Source organism: Hoplias malabaricus, chromosome 8 (assembly GCF_029633855.1).
Source record: "Hoplias malabaricus isolate fHopMal1 chromosome 8, fHopMal1.hap1, whole genome shotgun sequence".
NCBI lineage: Eukaryota > Metazoa > Chordata > Actinopteri > Characiformes > Erythrinidae > Hoplias > Hoplias malabaricus.
In genome coordinates this window covers 33,039,986-33,066,632 of record NC_089807.1, presented here as the reverse complement: position 1 = coordinate 33,066,632, position 26,647 = coordinate 33,039,986, and the positions used below count along the sequence as shown (strand labels likewise).

Here is a 26,647-nt window from a genome sequence, read left to right as displayed (position 1 = left end):
AAACACGGTCTTAGAATACCAGACTGCTTGTTACATTGTAAACGTCACCTGGGCTAATAAAATTAACACTTTATACCACCGAATCTATGCATAGGAACGTTCAAAAACAAGGTCTCGTGAACACGTTATTCTGTGCTTCATAGTTCAGGAAGACGGTTAGCGTTTTCGTTTCCCACACAAAAAAATCGTTAGATCGATGATAAGCGATACAAAGTGCGCTTCACACATTACGCTGATTCCACACCGCGGATTAGTGACCGAGGGCACGGACTAGCCCTGGCTGGTCATGTTATTAGTCTGAACCGAGAGAAATCGGGACACCAGGCCTGCACACTGCTGTTATACGCCGCAGATTAGAGCACGTTCATTGCCCAGCAGTAATAAGACACATGCAGTCACTCAGGTCTAATGGGCTTTTATTGCTTGAGGAGGTCACGGCACCCACGGAGCTCCGTTTCTATGTGCTTTACAGGAGGCAGTGAGTAGAGGAAGAAAGAGCAACGCTTAACGAGAAGGTTCGTCTAAGTACATCACTGCCAAGACCACACAACATATTCTTCTCAACTCGTGGTGATTTAAAATGAGAAAGAGTAAAATAAAAACAACACAAAATCCATTATCAATAAAACGGCTCCACTGGATCCGTCATGTCTGTAGTGTAGTGAAGTGAAATCAATAGAAAGAAACGTGGCGGCCGTTTCCTCAGCAGTCTTCGCTACTCGGAGCACTAACAAGGCGATAATCTGAGAACTAGAGCAAGCCTGCGGCCTACACAGAACCCATAAAGCATCTCATCTATGTCTTTTCATCAGAGGTGGGTAGTAAATACTTACACGAACTCCCTCATTATGTTCTACTTCGATGGATTTGTATTTTCCTGAGTATTCTGCAATTCATAATACTTTACTTCTAAGTATATAGATGTGGAAAAGGATTCTTCCCCCTCTGTTTCACTTTAGCTATTAATATCCAGTTGCTAATTCTCTGAGTGTTTATTTTCATTCTATTTATGACAGCACGTGAACTTGCTTCTGATTTTAGGCCAAAGAGAATAATAGAGTCTGACAATCTTAATTTACTCTGCTTATATGCTCTACTAAGCAGTTCATCCGCAGCTCTTCAAGTTACTCAACAGTGTTTACAGAAGTTGTTTTGGTATATGATACTTAAACACACAAGTCTAAGTTGTATTACTTCTGTTTAGTCATTATTTGTAAACAGAAGTAACAATACTTTTACTTGAGTACAGATTTGGGCTGCTCTACCCACCTCTGACTTTCATTTAGAACCTTGTGCTCTTATCCCTCTGCACAAACAGCATGTTAATGCACACTAATATTTGTGTACAATACTTGGCACCATGACGCAGTAACAAAAAGAAGAAAAATAGGTACATTTTTTCAAGATACCCAAGCCTACCTAAAACATCACATTCAGAACCATAATATTATTACATAGAAATAAGTTAGAATAAGAATAATAATGAAATAACCAAGTGAGACTGCTATATGAAACAATATCTTATATACTTTGCATGGTCTTATGGCACTGGTTAAAATAGGTTTGATAGGCTAAATAAGTCACATGACTGAAAAAGGTGCACTTCAGATGACTGTTTTGCTTTTTTTTCCTTTCTTGATACAACTATTCTGTTGTGTTGGCTGACAGAACACCCAAAGCAGCTGTCTCCTATATGTATTTCAGCATAACAATTTTGGTAAGAATTATAAATTATCTCTTTAAAAATTACAGTATATAAAATGAGACTCTGTGGATATCAGAGGCATTGCAGGGTGTGTTATACACAGGAGTCAGCAACAAACCATCCCCAAAAAAAAAAAAAAAATAAAATAAAAAAAAAATAAAGCAGAAAAGAGAAAGGATATATAATTAATTCAAATGAACTGAAAAAAAAAAAAAAAAAAACGAAAAAAAACCACCGTATCTATTCTAACAGAGGGAGGCTGCAAAATCTGGTCACAGAGAAAGAAAAACAGCACTAAAAACCATCAACACCTCTATGTAATAATCCAATGTACAAATAACCCTAACACTATACACATACAACTTTTTTTTTTGCATTGCACTTTTTAAAACATCTTAAACATGATACGGAAGTAGCTTCTATAATGTAGAGGCATACCTAAAAATCGCAAGTATGGTCTTTAAAATATGTAGTACTTCTCAATTTCTATTAGAGTTTTGGCAACAAGGCTATGACATGTAAGAAGTGTTGTCCTTTGTGTTGTCTTGTTACTTTCAAAGAGGCCACTGGAGTTGGAGGGGATCGTTCGTCAAGAATGGGTCCCAAATTGAGAAAGGCATTAGAGAGTCTTGAGAGTGCATGATAGTGTCCATGTGTGTGTGATGTGAGTGTTTTTGATGATGGGTCTCGAAGAACGCGGCCATATATATAGGCATGACGGCATGCATTTGTTTCACGATGGCTGGTCAGCCCTGCTGAAATGTCTTATATGAGCCTTCTTTGATTGTGTGTGTGTGTGTGTGTCCGGCTGTCACAGGGGCGCTTGTCGTGAAATCCTCTCCACCCTTTGGCACCATTTCCCTGATCAATCACACAAACACAAACAGTGAGAACTCATGTCTTATTTAAAGTCTTATAAATGTAGTAGTATTAAGTGATCTTGAAAAAAATGAAATTAAAATTAAATAATAATAAAATAAAATATTTACCACATCACTGCACGACACAACACTTGTGCTTATTTGCATTAGGTTTACCTGCCCCCGTTGTTAATCGAAAGGACAGGAAAACAGGCTGTAAAACATACATACACATATTAAACATGAGTAATGTTACTTAGCTAAACCCAGACAGGTTGACAGATACACACCATCATTTCCCCACTTGTAAAACTGACATAACCCTTCTTCAGTGAGATACAGCCACTAGAAACAAAAATCTAAGGTACGACTTTGGTGTAGTCTGTTCTCAGTTGTGCCCAAAGTAGAATTAAACTATTTAAAATACTTAAAATACTATTTTCAAATGTAAAGAAAGGCTGGACTGTATGTACAGGAAGGACTGCATGGACCATCCTTTTTGTCTTGTTCTGCTTCTCTGTTATCAAATGTTATTTTGCATTACTGGAAAAATCAGGGGAACTTAAGGAAAACCCAGTTTGTTCTTCATAATTAAGGTATTGTGAGGGGAGTTCATTTGCACTCATCTTAATTATATCAAATACTGACAAGACTTGAAAAGCATCATAAAACCACTGTGAGCGCCCGCCCCTTTGATGTTTATTTTTTTTTTTAATACATATGCAATTACATTTCTACTGCATTTTTCTATATGTAATAATGAAATACAGATCTATTTGGACTTGCGTCTTGACGTCCAAATTATTTATATTTTTTAATTTCCTAAATTAATTGACTAGAAATCAACTAATGGTAAATGACTATAATGTTAAAATTACAACACATTCAAGTCAATCATAATCACATTTCTTGAAATTAGTGATTAAAGAATAACAATAATACTCAACAATATTCACCAGATGACATCTTTGGTAGCTACAACTCTGAATAAAACAGTGCACACATATAGACAAACTCTCTCACACACAAACACACAGCTACAAGACCCATCCACTCATAGTATTCCTTCCGATTCTGAATCCACCAATGAATACATCCATTTGCCCTGTCTGTGCTACACTAAATGTAAACAGCTAACTGTGTCATTGGTGGCTGTGCTTGGCTAATGCTATCTGCTGCTGAAGTCTCTCACGGTGCCCAGGTCTGTTCTCACACACACGTTACTGTTCAGCATCCTGAGAGCTCTCACAGCTGCCCAGCACACTCCTGGGTGATAAATAAAAGCTGATATAGGACCAGCTTTTCCTTTCGTGTAATCAATGCAGAGTCCAGCAGAGTTGGAACAATATTTCCTCCCTTTCCCAGCATGGATACTGAAACCTTTGGTATCAGCCAATACATTTTTGACACATTTCCACTTTAAAATTACTCAGCTTTTAGAAACCCTCTCGCTGTCTCAGTCTCTCCACTACACATTACACCAGCCAATCGTGCAGACAAGTATGTGCTTCGTCTGAGCTCTGTTATTTATTTATTTATTTATTTTTTGAAGTGCTGCTCACGCAACATCGTTTGGACAGCTGAACGAGCTTGGAAGAGAGCGTTGACTGCCCAATTCAGTGTATGCGACTTGGCAGATGCCCAGGTCTGGCGAGTATAGCTGTAGATGAGCAAAAAGAAAGAAACTAAACCATCCTCCCACCATTAGGACAACAGGGTCAGCCCGGCTCTTTTGGACTTTGTCATTCTCTCACACAGACTCACATATAAAGCACACAGAAATAGGGTATACATACCTTGTGGTCCCCCATACAGACATTGGATCCAATATTGTCATATGCTACTGATTTCTCATCAGTCTCTGGCTGTGAACAGTAAGAAAACCAGGTTGAAAATATGAAATAAAATGTGTCAGGTGTAAGTAGTAATTCAGGGATGAATAAATAAAGCACATCACCTATCATTTACACAGGGTTAAAAATTCACAGTCGAAACAACACAGAGTATATTTCCTTCCCTGGTAAAGTTGTGTTTTTGGAGTTTACAGTGATCTTAAAAATTTACAATATCATTGAAACTTGGTTTATTATATTTCTTATGTAACTCTGTGTGTATTACAATAGCTGAGAAAACAAATCTTGGTCGTGGAAAAAAAAATGAGGCACATTTAAAATACATTAGGCTTTATCGGGCAGTCTATCTATGACAGTAGATCTGGTTCTCCAAAATGAAATGAAAGAATGCTTGCATGGTCTAGATTGGGGTTTTCAAGCTGAACTAAAGGCTTTTTGAATACACACACGCTCAGAAAGCAGAGCCTTACCGCCGGCTGTCTGAGTTAGGTGAGGTGTGCTCTTGCTCAAAAGAAGTGATAAAAGACCAAGAGAGCTTCAAAAATGTTATGTTTCAGGTGTGAAAAATACTATCTGAATGAACTTCAAACCAATAACACGGAAACGCACAGGTCATCCTTGCGCACAAACCCACAGACTACCTTTCCATCTCAGGGTTACGTTTCAACTTCCCCATGTGTGCACGCCGTCCTGAGCCTCAGCCTCCCACAGCACAGATACATTCATCAAAAAGAGACTTGATAATTTACAAAGGCAGCATAAAATTGTGGATTTTCGGGCTGTGTAATCTTTAGACAGATAAACAAATGACAGCGGGGGCTGAGGCTGCGGCGGTGTGCGCTTGACTGAGCCTTCATTATGGTGTGGAGCGGGGAAGCTGCTCGGGCCGCCGCTGCTGGCAGACCTGCAGCGTGTTAGGGCTCGGCAAGCAGAAAATAACACGGCAGAAAGTTAACGGAGCACAGCATGATAGATAACGCTGTGCACAGCGCTGTTTACGGGCCCATGTCTCAACAATCTGTAATGCTTATGCATTAGAGAGGGAGGGAGGGCAAGCAAGAGAGAGAGAGAGAGAGAGAGAGAGGGAGAGACGCAGAGTCCCAGTCCACCGTAAGATTATTGAAGATATCCAAATGAAGTATTTAGGGAGTGTGTCCAGGTCCCTTAATGAGTGTTAAGAAAACAAAGTGTGGCATTAACTGGCTGGTACGTTCTGTGTTCCCGCGGTCTAAACCTCATTCCTTTTGGTAATATTGTGACAATACACACAACACACACCACCTCAGAGTATAATAAAGCTTATTTAATGAGGCTTAGCTGTCCTCTCTGCTCATTTAAAAGCTCTGTATCCAACTGATCCACTAATGACACCAATGCGGATTTATTTACCAAAAGCTGACATAACTATTTTTACAAGGCTACTACCCAACTTCACTCTAAGTAGCATTAAACAGGCTTTTTAAGCTATTGCATCTTCAGTTCAGGTGGCACGGTGATGCAGCAGGTAGTGTTGCAGTCACACAGCTCCAGGGACCTGGAGGTTGTGGGTTCAAGTCCTGCTCAGGGTGACAGTCTTTGAGGAGTTTGGTGTGTTTTCCCAGTGTCCACATGGATTTCCTCCCACGGTCAAAAAAACACAAGTTGGTAGGTGGATTGGTGACTCAAAAGTGTCCATAGGGGTGTGTGTGTGTGTGAGTGCATGTCGCCCTGGCGCCCCCTCTAGGGTGTGTTTCCACCTTGCGCCCAGTGTTTCCGGGTAGGATCCGGACTCACCGTGACCCTGAATTGGATAAGAGGTTACAGACAATGAATGAATGTCTTCCGTTAAGATGTAGGTAAACTAACAAAACACTGCTTGTAACTGTGATGGAGAGAACTAATAGAGGCAGGGTTCAGTTTTCATGACCTCACAAAAAGCCAAAGGATATAAAAAGTCATAATGGCGTTTTTTTTTTGTTTTTTTTACACAAGTGGACTGACATACATAATCATATGACGGCACTGCATACATATGGCATATGCATATATACATATGGCTTAATTAAAAAAAGTTAAAAGCTATGATTAATTCCACATTTGTTAAAACATTTATTTGTTTTTGTTTGATAAGAAATGTTTTAAATTACTTAATATAATAATAGAAATTTCATCAATATAACACATGACCCTACACACTCTTATAATGATACAAGGGAAAGTGAGAGCATAAGTGTGTGTGTGTGAGACAGAAAGAGAAAGAGAGAGAGAGGGGATAGATAAACAGACTGGAGTTTACTGTTCTGGAGAGGCTAAGAGCAGCCCTTGCCTGGAGAGAGCAGCCAGAGGGACACAGATCTGCCCAGCTCTATAGAGACTTATGAAGCTTTATAAAGCAGACATGCACGCCTGGCACTCTATAAGAGGAGGCCTGAATATACTGCCAGTGTGGACTATGAGCTTAGGATGGCAGATGAAAGCTTACACATACAGCACCAGCTCCATCTGGGAGCCTGGCACAGTATGGAAAACCAAAAATCGGAGTGTTTCTCTGTTGAGAAGAGTATGGAAAATCACAGGGATGCAATTAGAAAGAGCTGGAGGTTGGAGAGGTTGGAGGTGATGTTCTGACATATACTCACAAAACTACGCTCTGTAAAATCACCCCTAAAAGATACTTGAATTAATGTAAAAGCAGATGAGAAATGTAACCATGTTGTTAATGTCGGGTGTTAAGGCAAGAAATGTGTGGCCAGATTATTTTGTTAGGCATTATTTAGACGTATAGATGTATAAACTAAATGTAGAAATAAATGTATGTGATCCAGGTGTCAGAAACTCCCAAATATCTTAATATACTTAATATATATTTACATATGTTAAAAAAAACAATATTTACAATACTTTACTCATAATGACACATTTAAAATAAGTTAGTCAAAAGACAAACATGCATCTCCATTTTTGTTGATTTTTTAGTGGACAACATCATATGAAAAACGAAAGCTGCCCTTCACATTGTGTGAAAATTCTATGAATAAAACCTTTTTACATTGACTGCCATTGAAAGTTAAGGTTTTTATTTCCCCTTCTCCTATAAAGTTATTTTTTTGGGATTCATGTTTTACCTTGGACAGCAATGATATCCAGACCTGTATATGTGGTTCATTAAAATGAGAGTACAGTTGTGTTTGGATAGTTTGATAGGTTGCATTTATATAGCACCTTTATGATTATGCAAGTTCGCTTTACACAAGGAGACAAAAGTGAGTGAGTAAGAGACAGATGACATTTATACATGTGGAGAAGTGCAGAAGTACTGAGAGAAGAGGTAGGATTTTTTAGTATAGTTTTAGTATAACTAGTACGAGTGCATGTGTAATTCAGGGGACGTTTAGAATGGACTGACCTTTAAGACCAAATCTCTCGCTGAAGCTGACATGAGGATTCGGTCACACCAGGCAGGGCATCGCGTATTCATATATTGCTTCCCCTGGCTGCAGTCCTCACTGTATGGATAGCTGTGTAAGCACAGAGAACAGTGCTGTATGAATAACAGTAGAGACACAAACCACGGTGATCACAGATATCGGTGGACAAAGAAAAAAATGACTGTATGAATGCCATTTGCACAAGCCACAATGTAAAATATAATTCCCTTTTATGATAGGTAAGAATAAACAAAATTTTTGTTTTATTTTACTACATATTTAAGGGGTATTTCATTTAGAAATAAAATACTATTCTTCTGTCTGTTAATACAGTATTATAAAGAAATAAGAGTTAACAGGCAGGAAAAGAGTGAGATTTCCGGTTTGTAGCCAGCAGGGGGAAGTAAGTACAGGGACCAGTTGCTGTAGTTGAATTGGGGCAAAGTTTAGTCAGAGGAGAGCATTAGTTTGTTTTTTAGTCCTAAAGTCAACATTCATGATTTTAATAATAGTAAAATAAAAACTTAGAAAATTCAGATGATGTTCACCCATCCTCACCATTTGTTAGCTCTCCAGTCTGTTTGTGTGCTGGAAACTGATCTAATGTTTTTAGGAAGCCCAGGCTTTAAAAACAAAACAAAACAAAGAATCTCAGCCCAGTATGCTAGGCTTTCTCTGTCTCTCTATGCTCGCAGCAGAGAAAAGGCATCTGGAGTTAATTAGACAATGAAGAGCCTTCCAAATTTGGAAAAACATGAACTGAGATGAGGATATTTCACTATTCCTGCTCCATAGACAGGTCATATTGATGCATCCTTGCTGTTTCTTAAGGTGGAACAGACTCTAAATTCAGGAGACTGCTAACGTAAACACACTGCATTAAATTAAACACCGACCTAAAGTTCTACAAAACTAAACTTGAGTTACAAATGAGATTCTGTGTTAATTAAGACAGTGAATTAAAACTGTTAAAAGACATAAAAAAAATAAAATCTTTCCCAGAATCGTCAATGTTGCCTTTAAAAACATTTAGACCAACAGCCTTATACTTAAATGTTTAGTATTATACAGTGTCAATAGTATTAAATATAGTAATAGTAACAAAATGTAAGGAAAGCCTGATATATCACTATTAAAAAGGGATAGTTTATGAACTCTAATAGGGCAGTCTGGGTTTCTCTATGTGTAATTTATTACAAACATGTCTACCAGGACACTGAACCTCAGGATGTTGTGACCAATCTGCATTAAAATGCACCAAACATGAACAGCACCGACCAAAATATAAGCTAAAGTCTGTAAGCAGACCAATAATCCACTTGATTAGGCCAATTGGCTATAAAAGGCACACAATATCACACGGACAGCTACGTTAGCTAAAGCTCCTCATTTAACTAAAGGGAATCCTCTTCACAAACAGCGACCTGGCAACAGCTCATCTGCCGCAGCCAGGCTCCCCAACAGCTGCCGCTAACGCTCCGCAATGTTGGACAGCACCATGGAGATAGCAAACTCAAAAGGGTCAGGGGTTTGATGAAAGTAGAGACTGGTGGGAGGAGGCCTTGTTAGCCCACATCCGGCTAGCACACAGACCCCTGACTGGGTGACCAAACACAAGCCAGCGAGGGGGCTTTGCGGAAGGCCTGAGTGCAATTAGCATTGATGGCACTTTAAACATGTGGAAATGAAGGAGGGTTTTGGTATGTTAAGGAGCCAGCTAAAGAGATGATTCCCTGGATGAAAGACATGAGGAAGAAAGAGAGAGTGCATGATACAGAAGGATAGAGTGAGGGGAAAGGAGGATAAAAAGGGATAGAGATGCAGAGTGTTGGATTTGGCCTGTATGGGATGGGAGGGGGGGTCTTCAAAGTGACCATAGCACAGCCTTTCTTCAGGTTGGACCACACAACCTCCACAGGAAGTTTTAGCTGCGGTCACTGAGGCTGATCAAGTGCATCTCAGAAATGTTAAGGTTAAAGCTGAAATTCCATTTGCTGAAGGTATAATGACTGAGTTTGAAAAAAAAATAGTGTTGATTTCATGAATATGGAAAATTAATATGTAAAAATTATATTCAAATAAAATATTTTATTGTGAAATAAAAACAGGGGGTCCTCGACTTATGACGTTGATCCGTTCCTACGTCACGTCGTAAACCGATTATCGGTGTAAGTCGGAACATACGTACATACTGTACATAAATAACATACTGTAATCACTTATCCTATCCTAACACCTATCCTCCTCGGTCCCGAGCCGCGTAACCGTGTATTTTTCCGCCGCGCACACCTAACACGAAGTTCACGTTACGACGTTTACGACGCAAAACCACTTAAGTCGAAACAAGGCTTTATACAGTAAATGGGAGGTGTGTCGTAACCACGAAACATCGTAACTCGGGACTGAAGTAACCCGAGGACCTCCTGTATATTGCTACAAATTAAGTTTTAGATTAAGGTTTTTCAATAAAAAACTGTTATGATTTGAAGTTGTCAGTAAATCAATAGTTATGCAAAATTACAGTAAACTGTTATTTAACACTTGTTAGATTCGATTCAACAGTGGCACATATATTGGATGATGATAAATCTAAAAGCAAAAGTAAACACTTTCCAAAACTGTATCAGTTCAATAGGTACATCTATAAATGGATGTTTGTTTGTGTGTGTGTGTGTGTGTGTGTTGGAATTCTTATTATACTAGCTTGCTAGAAAGAGCTACACTGATTTGTAATGTAATACAAAAATGAAAAGAAAAAAAGTGCTTAAAAGTCAACAGGCCTTCAAATCAATAAAATAATCTGTATTCATACACTCCTTTATCAACAGTCTGTGGCAGCGTTTCCATTTGACTGTCCATTCATAGGCTGCCCTCTTGTCTTGCTTCTCTCTCTATCTCTCTCTCTTAAACACACACACACACACTCTGACAGAGCTGATCTAGATTACAGTTCTCTAATGCAACAGCAAACAGCAGTGTGTGGTGCAGCAGGGCGAGGTGATGGATGTGGGTGATTAGCACACACAAACGTATCTGCCAGAGTAAACTCCAAGCCTGGGCGTGCAAACCGGAGACCGTCAGCCGCTATCAGGCCCTTATTGCCCATGGCAAGACTAATCACGCTAATTAATGGGCTCGCTGCGATAAACTCAACAATCACCCACCTGTGTCTGTGGGGCTGACAGAAAGAGAGAGAGAAAGCAGACAGGGACAGAGATGTAGAATGTTATATGGAGCATCAATGTCTGCCAAAATACGCACAAGATCACATATTAGCTTTCAGCGCCTTTCCACCGCATGGTCCCTACTTGACCCGACTCGGCTCTTTTGCTTTACACTAGAACCGGAAACTTTTGTACATGATCACACATGGTCTGCAGGGAGCTTTGTAGGTACTGAACAAGACTGTTTATGTGGCGAAATGGAAACATCCATCAGAAAGTAGATGCTTGCAAAAATCTCCAAGGTAGAGAAGCGATCACATATGTTTTATCCAACTCACAATGGCAGTTTGTAAAAATTACGTTTAAGTAATCCATCCATCCATTATCTGTAACCGCTTATCCAATTTAGGGTCGCGGGGGGTCCAGAGCCTACCTGGAATCATCGGGCGCAAGGCGGGAATACACCCTGGAGGGGACGCCAGTCCTTCACAGGGCACGTTTAAGTAATTAAATTTTAAAATTAAGATTAAGTTTTTTTTGAAGAGGCTCAAATACTCATTGGATTGTTGGAGGATGAAAAACTAGTGAGAACACTGTTGATTTGTGAGAACTGGGGCAAAAAAAAAAAAAAAAAAAAAAGGGAAAACACTAGTTAACAGTGCTTAATATTGCTCCAGCCGTTATTGTAATTTTCAAAGCACATTGTTTTCGTAAGAGAAAGGGTTTAGCAACATTACTGGCTACATTTCACTGGAGGGTAGGTTGTGGTAGTGGAAAAGCAACCAGGGGAAAGCACGTTGAACAACGCCGTGCTGAGCCAATGCCATGCAATGGAAAAGCGCCATTATACATGGTCTGTTCTCCATACCAAATCAGAACAGATTTCCTTAGCTGATGAATGCCACCCTCAAAGATAAGGATACAGTCATGTCATGGAAAAGCCTCTTTCAGTTCCTCTAAGATCATTTCAATCACAGCTGAGCTTTTGAAGAACATCCAAGCTAACAGGTTCTTTAGGAATCCCATCTATAGAGGTCTCAAAATCGAGCACTTAAATCCAGTTTCTGGTCCTACAAGTTAAAGGCATAGTTCACGATTTTAATCAAAAGGCACTTTTTATAATATTCAGAAGATGTTTCCACAGAATTCGCTAGCCCTCCAATCTGTTTATGTGCTTGAAACTGGTCTAATGTGTTTACAAAGCCCCAGGGTCCGGTATGATAATTTTTGTCTCTCTCTCTTTCTGCTCACAGCATCTATGAGTTGTTTTACACAATGGAGAGAGAGAACTCCAAACATTGAAACGAATGAACCGAAATGAGGATCACTCTATTCCATTCTATGTGGTTAATATTAACTTATTTTGGCTGTTTCGGCTCTCTTAAGGTGGCTAACTGCATTACTGTAGGTTTTGTGGTAGGTTTTTACATAGTTTCTGTGGTAGTACAATGAATAAAAACTTACAGACAAGTTAAACTCCAGCCACTTACAAACAGTCATTATTCTACCTCAAACATACCATTCCATCTTAAAAGATGTGGAACTTAGAGCTGCGTTTTGCCACAATTGTAGACATTCCCTTTAATTAAAAGGTAAACTAGGTAAGATTGGGTATTTTTGCTCCTGAGCTCCCCCTACAGTTACAGAGAGTTATTCACTTTTACAGCACTGTCCTGAAATCGAGAAAGAAATGACTTCTTACCCTGCTCCAAGTAACACATTGCTTTTTTCTACAGTGCACAGCCTGGAGTACCACAGATAGAAGCTCTGTTCTCCATATTACAGGTAAGTGAAGAATCACAATGACTTTGAAGCTGTAATTTTAAGGTAAAAAAATAATAAACTAGTGTTCCTTTAAACTGATTTATAAAGCATTTAGGCTCATACTACTCCAATCCAAGTCCAGAAAATGAATTTTCTAATGCATATATCCACAATCCTTTTTCTTGCACCTTAAACACCTTTATGTGGTAGGTATGGATGTAACACAGCACGCATGTGTCCTAAGGGAACCAGTGTAACCCTACAAATATCTTCGGGCTTTCAGTCGCTAATGAGACCAAATTCTGGACAAAGAGGAGCCTCATCGTCTTCCCTCAGTCCCCAGAGCACTTAGTGATTCCTCCCTCACAGTGATTTTAATGTTTGACTGACTCCTGACATTATTCTCCAGATTTGCTCTTAATGTCACTGCCTTAGGCCTGCATGTCTGAGCAGCATGGGGATGAGGAGAGTCCTGTGAGAGTGTGCATGCCCGTTTGTGTGTATACACCTCCACAGCCTTTTCTGACGCTTTTGTCCCTCAAGCTCTGGTCATGTGACTTTGTCATGGTGACCAAGCCCCTGTCCCACATCTCCTATCAGAGTCCTGAGAGCTGTTATCTTGTTCTACATAATGACAAATAAGCGACAAGCCAAACACTGGCACATTGAGACAGGTTGTGTGTAATGAGGGCAATATAAACTGGTGAATACAGACAGGGGAAAGGGGGGACTGATAAGAGACAAGCTATTAATGAACCAAGGTCAGGGGTCATGAACTGTACTATGAGGCGGAAGTCACCTGATGAGTCTGTAGCATTGGGATTGGTGGGAATAACTAATGCTATAAATATAAATCAGTGCTGCAGGATGAGACTGGAACACAGTTTGTTTGCTATAGCCAGAGGAGTGAAGAGAAAATGGGAGGGTCATTGGGCAAATACTCACACATTCATTCATAAAAATGTCTGTGCTTTGTGTACCTGTCTGCAGAAGCATGTGAGAAAATACATCTACAAGGGGTGTTTCATAATTTCTTGGAATGGATATAAACTACTAATTCTGCAGGTAATTTTATAATTGTTCTAGGACATCACAATTTCTGTGGGTATGTAAAGGAAAACTTTATAAATCATTACTATTGCTGCAATATATTATCGCTGTCCAATCAAAAGCATGTATCTCAATTTTTTTTGTCAACCCTTAGTTTATTATATAATTTAAAAACCACAGCTATCCTTCACATAGAGCAAAATAGAAATGCGGTTTGACTTGGTTTTATGCTTCTCCTGTAAAGTCGCTTTTTTGGAGATACATGTTTTTCATTGGACAGTGATGATATACAAATACTAAAGCGTTATAAGTAACACAACTATGTGTGTTTCGAAAACTGAGCATTGTGCTGTGTATGACTGGGTTCCAAGACATTAGTCATCCATACTACAAACTGGACTTGGTCCAGAGTAATTTCTACTTGTATATTGTTGATGTGTATTGTATGATAAGTCAATAAAAGAATATTTTCGACAGGCCTAAATTATAATGGCTTTTTACCATTTACGTTTTACCATCGCTCCAAAGCCCAAAAACAAATATACCCTTTTTTCCTGGGTTTACCACAAATGTATCCAAGATATTCTTTAATTTTGCACAGTGCCTAAAGGCTAATATAGAAGACAAATATGGACACACATAGTCCCATGGGCTCCACAGTGGTAAAACTGTTTAAACACTGGTACTGTTTTTGAGAGACTGCAATTTTGAGCCTTGGTGATGCCTCAGTCATCAGAGGCTGGGAGTCCAGCTTAATTGCTTTGGGTCCCCATCTCTCACCATCACTCAGACACGCTAGGTGTCTGTTTGCTAACTGCCTACTTCTACTATGTTAGTGATCTCTTCCCAAGCAAGTACAGGGCATTGTGTTAGCAAACCTGGCTATACAGGCATCAGGAAAACCATGTTCTAGTTTTTGCCATCCCAGCAAGGTAGCAAGCCTGCTTAAGGATCCTACAACATTTTAATCAGTTCTGGATCTCACCATTTTTTTTCTTTTTTTGCAGTTGTCAGAGATACATCTAGACGGGTTAAGAATGCTGAAATGAGCTCCCATGGAATATTTTGATAATTGTATTAATAAACTAATGCATCTAAAGTCAATAAAATGTTTGGAAGAATTTTTCACAGACAAAGGTTTGTAGGGGTTTAGTACGGCGTAAGCATCTAAATCCATCCATCCATCCATCCATTATCTGTACCACTTATCCAATTTAGGGTCGCGGGGGGTCCAGAGCCTACCTGGAATCATTGGGCGCAAGGCGGGAATACACCCTGGAGGGGGCGCCAGTCCTTCACAGGGCAACACAGACACACAGACATTCACTCACACACTCATACCTACGGACACTTTCGAGTCGCCAATCCACCTGCAACGTGTGTTTTTGGACTGTGGGAGGAAACCGGAGCACCCGGAGGAAACCCACGCGGACACGGGGAGAGCATCTAAATCATAGTAATATTAAGGGTACAATAAGTTTTACAGCATAGAACATTATTTTAATAATAAAAAAAATTCTCCCACTCTTTTCTCAATTTGTATTTTGAATTACAAGTATTGGTTACACACACAAAGAAAAAGTTATTAAAAGTTTAAAATCAAGTATTTCTTAGTTAATTGACACACTTCTGATTACTCATAACACAGCTAGGCTCAGTGTGCTCTTCATTAACCCTCCCCCCATTTTCCACATGCTAGAAACAAAGGATGCCTTTCAGGGGTGTCAGTACAGAGAGGCAGATATAAATGGACTCGTGCCTATTTGACCCGACTTGCCATTGTAGAACTTATAGACGCCTTAATGTTTCATACTGACTGTAATGATTAACGTGATGGCACTTAGGATTCAGCGGTGTCACTCTGTGGTTGATGGCTTTCCAGCTGCACCGATACAGTAGTCCAGATCATATCTCGCCTCATTCTTTCTGCTGAGACAATACTTAAGCCACATCTAAACAGCTTCATTAAACAGCTGTGAGATCATTGCTCTTGAGTGAAAAGGAACATTGCAGTATATTGTGGGGAGACTAAATAGTCTAATTCAGGTCCCACACACCCATACAGGCAGACAGAGACAGAAACACTCCATCTAACACTCAGCACTGTAGAGAGCAGCCCATCTAAATGGTGACATCATTCAGTAGTGTAAGAAAGGGCCTGGAGGGAGGGGTAGGACAAAAAAAATAAATAAATAAAAAAATAAAAAAAGAGAGAGACTGATAGATGGAGCTTGGGATGTCACATGAACAGTGACCACCATCATGGTGACATCACCTCCCTCTGTGATCTTCCAGCATCAGAATTCACTGTAGCACATGGTAAGCAAACTATACAGACACATTCTGAATATATAATTGGAAATTACAGCATACAGTCTACATTCCTGATTTGTTCTGCTCATACCCACTAACATGCCACAAACCAAGTGTGCCCCTTTATCTACACTTTGATTCTGAACATAATTCTCTGATCTCAGCCCTGGAGTTTAGATTTAGCCCCTGTAACATTTCTTAGGATGTTATGTTAAAGTAAGTAGATGACTTTAGAGCTGTGTATAGCACAGAGACAACATGCTCTGTCAGGAATGTTGTTGGGCACTGACAAATTAGTAGAATGAAACACTTTTTAATTCTACAAATACAGATGGTTGTCCGCCAGTTTTTTTTTTTTTTACATACAAACCCCATTTCCCCCTGCTCTTCAATGTTCAGGACCCCTCCCAGATATGATTAGTGTTATGGATCATTCACAGCACTGCAGTGACACTGATGTGGTTGTGGTGTGTTGTGCTGGTATGAGAAGATCAGACACAGCAGTGCTCCTCGACTTTTTAAACACTGTGTCCATGCTGGTCCACCTTGTAGACGTAAAATCAGAGATAGTAGCTCATCTGTTGCTGCACCGTTTGTGTTAGTCATACTCTAGTCCTTCCTCAGTGGAAACAGGGCACTGCCCACAGGATGCTGTTGGCTGAATATTTTTGGTTGGTGGACTATTTTCAGTCCAGTAGTGGTATAGACTTTAGCAGCTCTGCTGTGTCTGATCCACTCGTACCAGCACAACATACACTAACTCACAACCACCATGTCTGCATCACTGCAGTGCTGAGAATGAACCACCACCCAAATCATATCTGCTCTGTCATGACCCTGACCACTGAAGAACAGGTCGAAATGTAGATCAAAATATGCAGAGAAAGAGGTGAACTACAGTCTGTAACTGTAGAACTACAAAGTGCTCCTGTGTGGTCAGTGGAGCTGATAAAATGAACAATGAGTGTAGATACAAGGTAGGTGTTTCTCTTCCAGTGATCAGTTTATAGTCGAATCCAAATATAAATATGAAATATGGTAAATATTCCCGTTATTGAAGAAATTAAGTTCTTCCCTAAAACTCCTAAAAAGAATGGAAACCAAAACCAAATTCTAGTCAGGAATACTCCAACTTCAGCATGCTCTGGTTCCTAGCATGAAGCCGTATCTAAGCCTGTACTGAGGTATGAGGATTGAAGGATTGCTGTCTCTTGCTGGTTCAGCAAGAGGCATTCCCTTACCATGGCAGCACACTCCACTCTGTTAACTACACATGTCTCTGCTCCTTTTATCCAGAGCAGAGTTACTCTCCAGCTCATCCTCATGGAGCTGAGCATTTTGGGAGATGTGCGCTAAAGTGTTGTCTTAACACTGACAGCACTTAAACCCATTTTCTTTATCAGCAAATTGTGAAGAGATAACAGTACGTCAACTCTGACCCCTCTGGTCTCACTTTGTGACCTCTAACCACCAACCCAAACCTTCCAGTCTAGACTTAGAAACACATACACACGTCTGGAGACTTTGGTTAGGTAAAAACACATTTTTCTTTCATTCTGTACATCTTTCTTAGTTTCTCTCTCTCTGTGAAGAGGCCTTCAAATTGGTAAAAAGCACCAGCCGCACCCACAGGTCAATGTTGATCATCTCTCTCTCTTTCTCCCTCATGTCCATTACCAGTAACTCAGTTAGTGTGAGAATAAATAGAAACTCCTTCCTCCAGTCTTTCATTGTCCTCTAAATTCCCACAGGCCAATTTTTCCATTCAATTTCACTATTGATTTTAAACAGAGAAAACAATAAAATCATACAACGTCTCAGCTAACAGCACTGCCTTTAGATCAATCAGAATATATCACTACCCGCCCAACAACACACTTATAAAAAGATAACATGCTCCACAACATTGGCAGTGCCTGAAACTCGTAATTCAGAAGACTTTTTGTTAATTATTCACCTTTTTTTATTGACTGATTTGTTTTGCAGGTGAGAGATATCATGATTCATTATCTCATCTGAATCCAAGGAACTCAACTAAGTATGGAGTGGAGCCACTATATCACCATCCATTTCCAGTGGGCGATGCCATGGCTTGGCACTTGTGGAGAATGATATACTAAATTATACTGTAATCAATGCGTGTTTTAGAGAGTGTGTCTACAGTCATTAAAGGACTTTTTAAAAGCCAGTTAAAATGTAATATAAGACCTATATGACCATGTGACATGAGGAGGAAAAATTTAAAAGTTTAATTTAAAAGTCATGCAAAGTGCAACATTTTCATGAATAAATTATTAAAACAAGGCTCTATTTTTGTTTATTGTGTCATGGTTGCCCACTCCTTTGATCCCTTTACTCCCTTCTCATCATTTATCATCATTATTCATTTCCTGCATTCTGAAGCAGTGAAATTAATGCCACTGTTCAATAACACTGCAGAATAAATGCTCAGAAAATATTGTATGAACTGTGACTTGTCAGCACATATATTAAATTCTTTAATGTTTAGCAACATCTATCATTTTTAATATGCATCATCTTAGATATGGCTGAATCATGTATAGTAAACTGTTAAAAACAGCAAGGAGATGTGTAACTTCTGAAATATATCCTGATCATCAGATAAATCAGATAATGTTATATTATATGATTTCTAATATATCAAAGAAGTCATTTCTTTTGTCAAATATCTTATATGTCAAATAAAAGTGGAACATTTACAATAAGATGATATATATATATATATATATATATATATATATATATATATATATACACACACACCATCTTACTGTGAATGTAAAAATATAATGTAATTCCAGACAAATTAATACCCTCAGGGTCATCCTGTGTGTATGGATATGTTTACAAGTGCGCAGCTGGTTAGTGCAGTCGGTCTGGCTCCAAGACCAATGTTGGCAAGTGGGGGCCAAATTTCACAGTCTCATGCCTTAGCGCTTAGCCTTGTCAAAAGCCGAACTCACACACACTATTCTGTAGTGCCGGGTCTGCGAATTTACAGCATGTAGCACATTCTTTAAACAAAAATCACACACAGTGTGTAAATGGAGGAAGACAAGAACACACATCTTATGGTCAGAGGTGTCAGTGCTATGAGGACAAGAGTATTCTTTGACCCAGAAATGGGTCACATTACTGAGATCTGACAGTGGATTGTTCAGCACCTAAACTTTTATTTGGGTAAGTAGTAGGAAGACTCCACTGATTAACGGTTCGTTTGAGCTGCATGGTATCTACACTACATTACATTATTTTTGGACCTGGTAAATGGTTTGTTTTACACTACGCAGTAGTGCCTGAAGTGTAGCTCTAAGAAATGTCTCTAAGAGAAAAAGTGTTGAAAACCAAAACAACAGCAGTGGTAATGTAAGCATTGTTTACACATTGTGTGTTAGGACTGAACACTGTTCCATGCATCAGTTCAAACAGAACAGTATGGATTTTTGGTAACATTTTACAATAATGGTACATTTATTAATGGTATTTAAGACAGTATTAAGCAATGAGACAGCAATGAATATTATTAAACGATTAAGTAAAGTCACAGTTAATCATTATGTAATGACAGAAACATGAACTACCCTTATTTTAGGTAGTTAAAAGAATGCATCCTAAAAGAATTCTAGTTCATGCTAGTTCCTGTTTCTTATCATTATTTAATTATTAATTTTGACATTACCTTATCATTTAGTAAGGCTTATTATTGTCTTAAGTATAATGAATTAATGTACACCTATTGAAAATTGTTACCATTTTTACATCCCTTGCACTGTCCATGGTGACAAATCCAAGGAACATTATTACTTATTCAAAAGTACACAGCATAATTTTATGAGTTGCTATTGTGAGTGGGAGTAAACAAATATGATTGCTACACTTTCAGAAAAAAAGGCACTGTACAGGTATATTATTTCCACTAAATGTAACAGTGTGTATATAACTTTAAAGGAACAACAGTGGTTTTAAAATGTTTCATAATGGTACATTACAACTTCTCCAGAAGGAGAGGTGAACATTTGCAATGTTTCCCTATAGAACGATGTAAAATAAAAGAACATAATATACAGGTGCATCCCAATAAACTAGAATATCAACAAAAAGTTAATTTAGTTCAGTAATTCAGTTCAAAAAGTGAAACTCATATTAATGCATTACAGAGTGATCTATTTCAAGTGTTTATTTCTTTTAATGCTGATGATTATGGCTTATAGCCAATGAAGACCCAAAAGTCATTATCTCAGAAAATTAGAATCAATACAAAACACCTGCAAAGGTTTCATAAGCCTTTAAAATGGTCCCTTAGTCTGGTTCAGTAGGCTACATAATCATGGGGAAGAGTGCTGACGTGACAGATGTCCAGAAGTGACACCCTCCTACTGTATCCAAGCATATTAATGGAAAGTTGAGTGGAAGGAAAAGTGTGATAGAAAAAAGTGCACAAGCCACAGTGATAACCACTGCCTTGTATGGATTGTCTAGAAAAGGCCATTCAAAATTTTGTGGGAGATTCACAAGGAGTGGACTGCTGCTGGGGTCAGTGCTTCAAGAGCCACCACACACAGGCGTATCCAGGACATGGGCTACAACTGTCGCGGTCATTGTGTCAAGCCACTCATGATCCAGAGACAACACCAGAAGAGTCTTACCTGCACTCTCACATAAAAGGTACGGTAGAGGTACAATACTGGTCACTAAAGGTACAAATTGTGTAAATGTACCTTTAAAGGTTCAACAGTCCAGTGTTGTTCCTTAAAGGTACATTACATTCTCTTCTCCAGAAGGAGAGATGCATGTTTATTATCTTACATTATAGAACTGTGTCATATAAAAAAATAAACATAATGAAAGTCCTGGAGATAAAACGGGGTGTACAAAATCAACACAATTTTTAAATCTACAATTACAATAAAATAAGGTACAATTATGTTCCTTAATTAAAGGTACAAATATGTACCCTTGAGGGTACCACCACAGAGACAGCAAAAGGTACCACCACAATGACAAAATTTCTGACAGTGTGGGCCAAGGAGAAAAAGGACTGGACTGTTGCTCAGTGTCCAAAGTCTTGTTTTCAGATGAAAGTAAATGTTGCATTTCATTTGGAAATCAATGTCCCAGAGTCTAGACGAAGAGTGGAGAGGCACACAATCCAAACTGTATGACATATAAAGGTTCCACACTCAGTGATGGTCTGGGGAGCCATGTCATCTGCTGGTGTCGGTCCACTGTGTTATATCAAGTCCAAAGTCAGCGCAGCCATCTACCAGGAAATTTTACAGCTCTTCATGCTTCCCTCTGCTGACAAGCTTTATGGAGATGCGGAATTCATTTTCCAGCAGGACTTGGCACCTGTCCACACTGCCAAAAGCACCAAGACTAGGTTTAATGACCACAGTATCACTGTGCTTGATTGTGCAGCAAACTCGCCTGACCTAAACCCCATAAAAAATCTATGGGGTATTGTCAAGAGGAAGATGAGAGAAACCAGCCCCAACAATGCAGACGAGTTGAAGGCTGCTATCAAAGCAACCTGGGCTTTCATAACACTTCAGCAGTGCCACGGGTTGATTGCCCCCATGCCATGCCACACTGATGCAGTAATCCATGCAAAAGAAGCCCAGACCAAATATTGATATATGTACATACTGTACATACATTTCAGTAGGCCAACATTTCTGCGGTAAAAATCATTTTGAAAATTGGTCTTATGTAATATTCTAATTTTCTGAGATAATGACTTTGCGTTTGCATTGGCTGTAAGCCATAATCATCAACTTTAAATATGAAATAGGTAACTCTGGTTGTAAATCTTTGTAATAATAGGTAACAAATGTGCCTAATAGTAAAGCAAAAATAGCCAAGAAGAATAGTGTATTTACCATACAGCAGAAAAAAACAATAACATATCATAACAAAACAATAATAATTGACAGTTTTGTAGGCAGGTTCAATTTAAATGTTTGTAATCACTTTGATAAGTTAAATTTACAAAGCTTTTACAGTTGTTTATTTTTGTTGTTGTTGTTGATAAATTACAGTTTGAGTAGATGCCTATTAAACATAACTATAATGTAAAAGAAACAATTACACACCATTAATATATGAAGGCACAAACAGTTAAAAAGGCAATAACTGTCAGATCACATAGAGAGGCTGTTTACTAATTGTGTTTTCTAGAAGATCTAAAGCAAGTGGGTGTCAAGCAAACCTGATCGGCGGGGGGAGTTGGTGTTAAAGTGATGAGGGTGGATGGGTTGCTTGTCCTTCCATGGCCCTATGCAATAACCCCACAGATGGTCAGGGGTGTTTCAGGGCTGTCCATGTGATTGAGAACAATTGCTGAAAGCTTGATTGCTCAAGAAGCACAAGGCATATCTGACAGGGGGCAGGGGGAGTGTGTGTGTGTGTGTGTGTGTGTGTATAGCCTGTTTAAGTTTAACTAAGCTGTGCCTTTTCTCTCACCTCTGACAATAATGTGGCTTGTAGCAGACACTACTTGCATCAAATCAAATTTTATATACTCCTTAATGGCTTTAGATTTTTGATTCATCACAGGTGGCAGCAGGAGTGCATGGTTTGCCTCCTCTCGCCATGCTGCAGCTCAGCAATATCTCATAGCGTACTGGACGATTCAGGATTATATACTGGAGACAGATGAGAGCAAAAGTCACGCAGTGTAAAAGCCCAATAAATCCACCTGTCACTTATGCAAAGCCATGTAAATGGAGATAGCTGATTAAGACGCAGTTATTTAAAAACAGACACACACACACACACACACACATACCGTGGTCCCCCCTCACACCAGCCAGTGGAGCAGTTTATCAAGTAATTATTGTTTGATTACAGCGTTTCATTATCTACACTGATTGAGTCAGCGCTGACGCCAAAGGTCAAGCACCATTAGCACGGGCCACTCTGTGGCCTCCTGCTGGCTTTCTGAATGGCCTAATTGTACATTCATTTGTTTGAAGAAGAGAACACGGAGAGGAAAAGCTGCTATGGAATATTAATGCTGTCCTTCCTTGCATAAGCATGAGAATCTGCTGGTGTCCCTACATACAAAATTCTAATGGTAGAAAATGTCAATAATATTAGCCCCCCACCAAACCCCACCCTTAGAAGAAGAGAAGCAGGAGGCCATACCTGGGTGGAAAGGATATCTCCAGCTCATGCAGACGATCCTTAAAGACAGACAGCTCTTTGTCAAACTCTAATAGCTGTAAAGCCAAAGAAACAAAGACAAAGGTTACATATATATATATATAATATATATTAGGTAGTATTAGTTGTATAAGCACATATGGTCCATCTTAGTCCTTTAAAGGTTTAAGAGAAAACACTTTGCAAAGACTGTGGGGTGTTATAACTGCTGAGAGACCTTAGACCTTACTAATCCCTGTCTGTGCCTGTATTTCTTTTGCTCTTGGGACAAAACCTTGTCCAATTTGCCTCCAAAAGTATTACATTACAGGAGAAAGATTATATAAATTTAAATGGAAGGCAAAGGGGAAAAATTGGTTTGTTCATAAATTGAGAAACAGTGTAAAGAGTACTCGCTATTTACAGACTATTACATAAAATAAATGAAATTTTGGTTGTTTATCCTGATAGAGACAATGTTTGTAAAAAAAAAAAAAAACGTAAAAAAAATCCCCAAGTATGTTGTGATGTCCAAGTGTGTGGGTGTGTATATATTTATACTGTGCTCGATGAACACATGAGAGTAAATGTGTTCAAAACACTACATTTGGGGGGTGTTTCTGAGTGTGGTGTTCATCAATCATGCTCCGTCCCAGCTGCACACCCTCTAAGGGAGTTGAGCTGTCTGAGACGCAAGGATGACTGAGAAAGACTAAAGCCATTAATCAAAGCTGAGCAGAATAATTAGCCTGTGTGTGTACACATTAATTATGAGGAAGACCAACAGGTACAACTGACACCTGCATCACTGCCTTGTGTGTGTGTGTATATATTTGTGTGTATTCGCTTACGACAACTACTAAAAAAAAACAAATATGCACTTGTATTTGTTTGCATAATGGTTGTGCTTGTCTGCAGCAGTTATATAAAATGATGTATTCCGTGTTGTGTGTTGTCATTGTGTGTGTGTCTTATTATTTGTGAAGGCAGTGAGGTGTTCAGGCAGTCTGTGTGGTTCAGGAGGCCAAATAAGACGCATTCATCACATTACCAGAGTGGACACACACAAATGCAAGTACATGCGCACACAAGCTCTCTCTCTCTCTCTCTCTCTCTCTCTCTCACACACACACACACACACACACACACACACACACACACACACACACACACACACACACACACACACACACACACACACACACACACACACACAAACACGGTATATAACCTGAACTTTGTTCCAACTGAAAAGATGTGACTTCTCACTACAGGTCTGGGCATTTGTAGACATAATTTCTTAAACGTCTTGGCCTCTAGTCGGATTTGAATTTCAAGTACAATTTTATTTTGGCATGTTGGTTTGGCATCCACCTGTGAAATGAACAGCAATGTGCGCAAGGCTCCCACTCAATCAGAAAACAGATGTGTGGGAACTAAATGATTTTCATTCATGATTTCAAAAAACACTTTTTCTAAAATTCTGAGGATTTCTGATCATTTACTGTCTGCTTGTGTGCTCAGTGTACCTGTCGAATGTGTTTATGAAGCCCAGTGTCAATAAATGCGTATATTTATTTAAGGAAAAAAAAAAAAAAAAGAATCTCAGTCCAATATGCTAGGCTATCTCTCTCTGCTCATGGCAGAGAAACAGTTTAGAAAATCAACTGAACTCAAAATGTTGAAAAGCATGAACCGAGATGAGAATACTGCTCTGTTTCTGCTCCATAATTGGGAAATATTGACTTATTTTGGCTGTTTCCCATCACATAAAGGGCTCACTAACTGCATGAAAGTAAATAGGCCAAAAGTGTTACAAAACTTATCTTTAGTCACAAATTTCTGTGCTAAACAGTCAATAAAAACTTGCAAGTTCAAATTCAACTGTAGACAAACAATGCCTTTTTTCCCCTCAAACATCCAAGCTCCACCTTGAAAGTCTTATTCTTCTTCTTATCATTATTGTCTTCGTGTTTTCCAATGCTTCTCCTCCTAGGGCTTTCAAGTTACAGCCACGAAACTTCACAGAATCATAGAACCTATAGCCAATTACATAGCTTGTGCTCTTTGGAGCAATCCAACTTATGGATTTTGGAATATGAGATTCCAAAATGGGAATTTTTGTCATAGGAATACATTGGCCAAAATTTCAACCTGTTCTAACTCTGTAAAGCTACAGAGACCCGTCGCGTCAACTTTCAGACTGATCACACATCTCATTTTATGGCTAGAGTGGGTCATGTCAAAGTCTGTCACTTATCCACTGGCAGGGCTCCGCCACAAAATGGAGCCAGTGATGTTGCAACATCCTGCCTCAAACAGGAATCGCTGGCTTTGAAAACCACAGCCACAGTGACAGTAAAGTTAAGTGCTGTTTACTCATAGTGTATTCGCATGTTGTTTTAGTTAAAACACGGCTAAGTGCCCCAGTTCTCACGGATCTGTTTTACTTGTTACACATTCTGCTTTCACTGGAACTTTTTGTCGGCCATTTGCCCAAGGAGCATATAAACCTCTTAAAAACACCTCGAGGTAATGTTAAGAGCTGCCTTGTGAGTCCGATAAAAATTATATGAAAGCTGCTGTAACTTAAGAGATTACACAAGCGACCAGCTTGTGCTGGATTTGAATGAGCTCTGCACTTCGTGGTGATTGTCATGGCGTTGGCCAATCAGTGCTCTCTAGGGTTTACACCATTTAGTAAACGGTTGGAACGCGGAGCGAGCAGGGACCGAAAACATACCCAGTTCCAGGGTGCAGGTACCATATTTGGCCAAAGGAAAAGCAAAAGAGCCGTGGCGAGTCGAGTAGATTCCATGCAGTGGAAAAGTGCCAATAGAGCCTAATGCATAGGAATAACAGAATAAGGCTCTGACTTTAGAAAGCCCTGAATAAATGTGGCTGAATTTTTAAGTTGGAAAATGAAATTCGAGCAGCAGTTAATTGAACAAGGTAGTCTAAATATAATGGAGTCTTTTTAATGTTGCAGGGTTTTTAAAGTTTCCATTTATTTGTCATTTATTTAATGTGGAAGCCTAAATAAAATTGATGATTATTTTAAGGTGAAATTTTTTTTTTAATGTGGCCAGCAAAATACTGGGAGACTTTTTAATGTATTTTTTTTAATATGTCAGTTTCTATGAAGTGGTCATTTACTTAAGGTGGAAGCCTAAATAAAATGACTGATTTTTTTAAGGTTTTGTTCAATATATCTTAGCAGTCTTTTTAAGGTTTTAAGGGTCATTTGAAGTCGTCATTTATTTAATGTGGCAGTCTAATTCAAAAATTCATCAAAATAATGGTCATTTTTTCAATGTGGATTTTTTATTAAGGTGGCAGTCAAAGTATATTGGCAGTTTTCTTAAGC

At 39.0% G+C, this 26,647-nt stretch overlaps 1 protein-coding gene and 1 long non-coding RNA gene across 3 annotated transcripts in view; one reads left to right on the top strand and one right to left on the bottom strand.

Moving 5' to 3' along the window:
• The first annotated feature begins 217 nt into the window (after positions 1–217).
• Positions 218–18,343, top strand: LOC136705582 (uncharacterized). Its single transcript, XR_010804068.1, has 4 exons — positions 218–814; positions 12,726–12,774; positions 13,744–13,818; positions 18,103–18,343. It is a non-coding gene; the product is annotated as an uncharacterized lncRNA (long non-coding RNA).
• LOC136705579 (inositol polyphosphate-5-phosphatase A) overlaps positions 1,690–26,647 on the bottom strand; it is a 194,741-nt gene continuing 169,783 nt past the window's right edge. For both annotated transcript variants that reach the window (XM_066679216.1, XM_066679217.1), the window contains 5 exons: positions 23,284–23,357; positions 7,804–7,915; positions 4,362–4,430; positions 2,695–2,779; positions 1,690–2,566 (listed from right to left, as the gene is read on the bottom strand). In XM_066679216.1, the coding sequence (XP_066535313.1) occupies positions 2,699–2,779; positions 4,362–4,430; positions 7,804–7,915; positions 23,284–23,357 (336 nt within the window). In that variant the 3' untranslated portion in view covers positions 1,690–2,566; positions 2,695–2,698. The remainder of the gene's footprint in view (positions 2,567–2,694; positions 2,780–4,361; positions 4,431–7,803; positions 7,916–23,283; positions 23,358–26,647) is intronic.